General features: G+C 47.2%; 1 protein-coding gene across 1 annotated transcript; it reads left to right on the top strand.

The window, feature by feature from the left end:
- Positions 1-1,070: 1,070 nt before the first annotated feature.
- LOC123187274 (germin-like protein 8-14) lies at positions 1,071-2,087 on the top strand. Its single transcript, XM_044599087.1, has one exon. The coding sequence runs from the start codon at positions 1,120-1,122 to the stop codon at positions 1,759-1,761; it is 642 nt and encodes a 213-aa protein (XP_044455022.1). The 5' UTR covers positions 1,071-1,119; the 3' UTR covers positions 1,762-2,087.
- Positions 2,088-6,030: the final 3,943 nt, after the last annotated feature.

The raw sequence follows: 6,030 nt of genomic DNA, 5'->3' as shown, positions 1-6,030 counted from the left end.
CGTGCACGGGCACAGAAGCACGCGCCTCGTCAAATATCACTCACGTTACATTGTTCTACTTGTGAACTCCCTTTATTTTCAAGAGATACTTGAAGTTCTAGGTTTGTCCAAGTTAAGTTGAGTGTATACAACAATATATCCGACATGTACAGCATCAAATCGGTTTCATTAGATTCATCATAAAATAATATATATTATTCATGTTGCAGATATAGATATAATGTTTCTATTGCGTTCTCTCTTTCCTCCTCCACGAGAAAAAAATCTCAACCTTTACTCCTCCTCCTCCCGTTGGCGCCGCCGCCGGTTCGCCTCATCTCCGATGGCCTTTGGGCTATGGAGGTGCGGAGGACCTTGTACCCCCGCCGGTGGGAGGGGCCCATTCTGGTTCTTGTTAGGTTCAGCGGCATGGTTGAGGTTGTGTGGCGGCGGGGATGTCCCTTGGTAGGAATGATGTCTCCCACGTTCTATCACCGTCCCGATGGTGCATCCAGAGTCGTCGGAGTGCATGTGAAGGTGTGTCTCTGTCGGATCTCGTGGGATTTGATAGGTGCCAGTCTTCGGTGGATCTGTTTGTATCCGTTCTTCGTTTGTCTTCGTTTGGGCGTTTATAAGTTTGATCCTTCCAATTTACGACTTTCTTCATCGACGATGGTTGCTGCTCTGGTGCGCTGGTCCCAAAGGATTTTAGCACGAGGACTTCCCGACTGTATACTACAACAAAGTTTGCCCGACTACAGCAAGGGAGGAGCGATGATGACGGCGCACCTTCGGCTCGCTCCACTATTTGTAGTCGTCGTTAGGTGCTCCACGAACCTGGATGTAATTTTTATTATTTTTTATGTTCGTTGTACTGTCATGAACGAAGATGAATATATTGAAAGTTTTTTTGTAAAAAAAAGATATAGTGTTTCTATAAATTTGTGAAACTGAAAGATGTTTGACTCGAGATAAATTTAGAACTTAAAGCATTTTGGAGCGAAGGAAGTACTACGTACCAGCTGTACGCCTCTACCGTCTATGCGCCTCCTTCCTACCTTATCACCTTATGGCCTATATAAACACCAAATGAGCACACACAGTACGTACCCAACATTCAGCAGAGCACGCTAGCCCAGAATGGCCAACGCAATGTTGCTCGCTGCAGTGCTCGTCTACTTCCTCGTCCTGCCCTTCTCCGCCCTGGCCCTGACCCAGGACTTCTGCGTGGCCGACCTGGCCTGCCCCGACACGCCGGCGGGGTACCCGTGCAAAAAGGGCGTCGGCCCGGGCGACTTCTACTACCACGGCCTCGCCACCGCGGGCAACACCAACAACCTCATCAAGGCGGCCGTCACGCCGGCCTTCGTGGGCCAGTTCCCCGGCGTCAACGGGCTGGGCATCTCCGCCGCCAGGCTCGACATCGCCGTCGGAGGCGTCGTGCCGCTCCACACCCACCCGGCCGCCTCTGAGCTGCTCTTCGTTACCGAGGGCACCATCCTCGCCGGCTTCATCAGCTCCTCCTCCAACACCGTCTACACCAAGACGCTCTACAAGGGCGACATCATGGTGTTCCCCCAGGGCCTGCTCCACTATCAGTACAACGGCGGCAGCTCCCCGGCCGTCGCCCTCGTCGCCTTCAGCGGCCCCAACCCCGGCCTGCAGATCACCGACTACGCGCTCTTCGCCAACAACCTCCCGTCCGCCGTCGTCGAGACCGTCACCTTCCTCGACGACGCGCAGGTCAAGAAGCTCAAGTCCGTGCTCGGCGGCACCGGCTAATCATTAATCAAGCAAGCAGCTCTCTATGCAAGGTCGTCGTTTCTCGTCGTGTCACACCATGTCGGATTACGTGCCTAGAGGATAACACCGCGAGAAATGGTTTTCTACCGCTACCATGCATGCATGTTATATATAATAGTGTGCATGCATCCATCATCTATATATCTCCAATTGGAGATTCGTGCAACATTTTCTAGTTTTTGTCAAAATTGTCTTGTCCTAAGTTATTGTATAGTGTTTCATTGAGATTTTTTTCTTCCTTCAAAATGTATTATAATGTTTTACCGTGTACTAAGTAAGAGAGCTTGTATACTTTATTTCTGTCAGTTTCTTCTTATATTTTTAGAGTAATGCATTGGCGTACCTTATCTTTATTGAATGAGGCAAGGGAGGGTTTACTCAACACCATATAACTCTGCACTAACTACTCTCTACAAGGTCAATCTCCTTTGCCCCAGCTTTCTTCCAAAGCTTGAACTCATCCATTATTTGAGCCAGCAGGGTGCTTCCATTGACATGCAGATGTGTACCAGCGAATGCTCGCACATTTTGTTGCTTCCAAAGGCTACAAGTGATCAACTTAACAATTCAGGTGGGCAGTTTTTCTGCCTCCCGGTGATGTTTCAAAAAAAAAAATTAACTTAACAAGAGAATCAAAGACCTTTTCATTTTCATTTTCAGGTGGGCGGGGCCTCTCCCTCCCCCTTGACCCAATCATCATCTGCCAAGTCATAATGACCCTGTAAAACCTCCGTAATGATCCATGAATGTAGCATTACTCGTCACCAACGTTGTAGATTTTCGCTCTCAGTCGCCGTTGGAGTGCTGGCAGATAGGAACATTGTGGTGAGGCAATGCATGCCACCGCGTTTGTTGCCCATACACACGTCGAATGCGGATGTAGTTTGCAATGCCCTTCTCCTACAAGCATAAGCAGGAGGCATCAATTATGTTGAATAACAGTCTCACACGACGCTCCAGGGTCTAAATTATGTACCATAGGCCAATCTAGATGAAGATTTTGCTGTTTAATGGAGCTATCTTCCATTTGCAATTAACTAGCTCCACTGAAATGTACGACACCTTGGCTGCTTGGCACATGACCTTGTATACCGAGCTTGCAGTATATGTTACGTACCGCACATCAAAGGCAATCCTCGCCACAACATCCATTCCCATCTAGCACAGAGTGTAATACCATGAATGTCAGTCCTAAACTCCCAAGACAGTTCTCGTCTAGGTTTGCGAACATTCCTTTGGGTAACGAGCTATTTCCCTCCTTGAATCTCTTCCGTTCCAGACCAGGAAAACTCTGATCAACTTCTCCAATTGTTGTAACCCATTTTGATGCCTCGGTAATAAGCAGGTGGAGAGTTTTTTTTTGCGGGGTAAGCAGGTGGTGAGTTGGACATGCTAGTAGAACGAAAATAACAAGGACTAATCCACCAGCCCTTCTAATTTGGCCCACATTGCCAAGTCGGAGCTGCCACTCCACTTTGTAAGCTGGTGGAAAGCTAATTGAAGGCCTAGGTATTGGCAGGGGGATGTGTCCATAGAGTGGCATCGGTGAAATTGAGTCACCCTGCTTTAGAGCATCTCCAACCGCCGTGTCAAAAGACGTGCGTACGCAGTAAACTGATTTTTAGCGTGCGCGAGAGAAAAGGCGGCAGCTCGCGCACTACATTTGGCGCGCCGGCGGCACGCCTATAAAAATTGCTACGCTCTCTACGCGGCTATTCACACTGCCATGCGCGCTCTCTCCCGCTTTCTCGTAGCTCCCTTTGCTTCCTCGCCGCTCCAGCGCCGCGCCACCGACGCGCCACCATGCCGCCGCGCCGCCGAGGAGCGTCGGGCTACCGCGGCGTTCGTCGGCGCCCCAACGGCTGGTACTACGTCGAGATCCGGTCCGGCGACGTCCGGCTCGGCCTCGGCACCTTCGAGACTGCGCACGAGACCGCCCGCGCGTACGACGCGGCGGCGTGGCGCCTAGACAGGCCGCGCGCGCAGATGAACTTTCAGAACGTCCACACGCGCCAGCAGACGCATGACGTCGCCACTCCGCCTCGTCTTATCACGGACCAGGACCGTGCGGAGCACACTCTGCGGCAGCGCCGCCTCCTCATCGCTAAGGAGGATGAACGAGGCATGGCAGAGTGGCGCCGGCGCCACCCGGAGGACGTCCCCAACGAGCAAGCCTACTGGGCGGAGAGGACGGCAAAGCGCTGCGTGGATCGGTTGGACAGGCGTCGGCGGAAGGCACTGGCGTTATCGCAGTGCGATATCGTTGAAGCAGGTGGGCAGTCGATCTTCATGGATAATGATCCTCGTTGAGAGGACATGTGGCTCGATACCTCGAACCAGACCAGCAAGGATGAAGATGATGATAATGATGAGGACGACTGGGAGTAGGTTATAGTTGCACTATCTAGTTGCACTATCTAGTCGTTTTTTATGTCGTTGCATCATAGTTTATCTATCTATACTATAGAACTATGTAAAATATCTATGTATCGTTTTTACCTATGAATTTTATTATATATCATTTTTATTAAAAAATATATGCGCAATGTTCGTGCGATAGCGCGCTGCATTTTAGCGTGGCTGCTGGAGCTACGCACGCGCTAAATTTTAGCGTGGCTGCTGAAGCCAGCGCTACCCGCCGCGCTTTTCCAGACGATCGATGCGCTGCAAAGCATTTTTTAGCGCGCGGCGCGTTTGGCGGCTGTTGGAGATGCTCTTAGGCCCCTCGTGTACACTGTGGCAGAGCCAGGCCAACATCAACCCTCGGTCCGAATTTGAGAACTGTAGCTACAATAATGTACAATACACACTAGGTATGAAGAATTCCGTCATCATGACTAGGCCGGCGTGCATGAGTCCTATCTCCGACCCTGCGAGTACATGATCCTCTTTTTGGAACTCCATTCACTACCAACTTGGTGCTCGCCGTGGAGAGTAGAAGGCCAACCCAACGAAGCCATATGGCGCTAAAATTCTTGTGGCTAAGAACTTCGGAAAGGAAGGGAGTCCATCACGCACGAAATATCGAGTTTGAGGTGTACACATTTCTTTTTCATGCAAATCAGCGTCCTTGCAACTTGCTTGGCCAGAAGGAAGTTTTCATGAAGATTGTGTCTTTTGATGAACGCTAACTGGTTGGCGCTAACATCACCTTCACCTAGATGAGACCCGACAGGGTTGCCCCTAAGGTTAACAAATATCTGGTTCACAGTTTTCTTTAGTTTACATTTTTTTCTATCGGTTTTCTTTGATTTTTACTGGGCTTTTTATTAACTGTTTTCTTTGGTTTTGCTTTGATTTCCCCCCTTTTTCCTTTTTCTTTTACATGTCATTTTTTTCAGTACACATTGCACTCCCTTCGTTCCATAATTGTTTGATACAGATTTTTAGTATACACGTGGAATATTCTTTTGATACACATTGCACATTTTTTAATACATGATGTACATTTCTTCAAATAAATGTTTTGAACATTTTTATGAATAGATGCTAGCAAAATTCAAATACACATTGGGCATTTTATTTAGTGGCACGAACCATTTTTCAAACAACATAAACATTTTCTTACATTGTGCTTTTTTAGAAATTTCACAAATATTGTTTTTAAACAAGTGCATATTTCTTCAAAATATATGAAACTTTTTTATTGGCATAAAATATTTTTTAGAATTACGTGGACATATTTTTACCTTGTGTAAACTTTTTAAAAATATCACGAATATTTTTCTTAAAGTCGTGAACAATTTAAAAATATCAGAAACAGTTTTGAATGCCATCAACATTATTTTACGCAACATGAACATTTTTAAAATGGGCGGCGAACATTTTTATAAATTTAAGAAAACATGGTTCCATTTCATAAATAAAGATACATAAAAGTAATACAACAGAAGAAAAAAACTGCGATAGGGAGCCAACGCTCCTTCTGTGATGGGCCGGCACATGTAGGGTGATTGATTCTTTAATCTCGCAAAAAGCGTGACAAAGATGCGCCCACAATGCACCGTAGAAGACACACCAACCCAATGGACACTGGGTTACTTATTTGTCTATGTTTTTAATGTACAGGAAGATGTGAACGTTTAGAATGAGCAAAGTGATTTTCAGGAATGTTTCGTGGATAACTTGAGCCAGGTTCGTCCAAACATTTTGTATGGCACGTAGTAGTATGAACTAAGTCATGATAACTTACATGGTTTTATGTGTAATTTTGTAGGGCTTTTTTCAGGCGACGTGGATGAACGAAAT

The sequence above is a fragment of the Triticum aestivum genome, chromosome 2A, assembly GCF_018294505.1.
Source record: "Triticum aestivum cultivar Chinese Spring chromosome 2A, IWGSC CS RefSeq v2.1, whole genome shotgun sequence".
Classification (NCBI taxonomy): Eukaryota; Viridiplantae; Streptophyta; class Magnoliopsida; order Poales; family Poaceae; genus Triticum; species Triticum aestivum.
The sequence above is the reverse complement of the archived record's forward strand: the minus strand, read 5'-3'. Positions and strand labels throughout refer to the sequence as shown.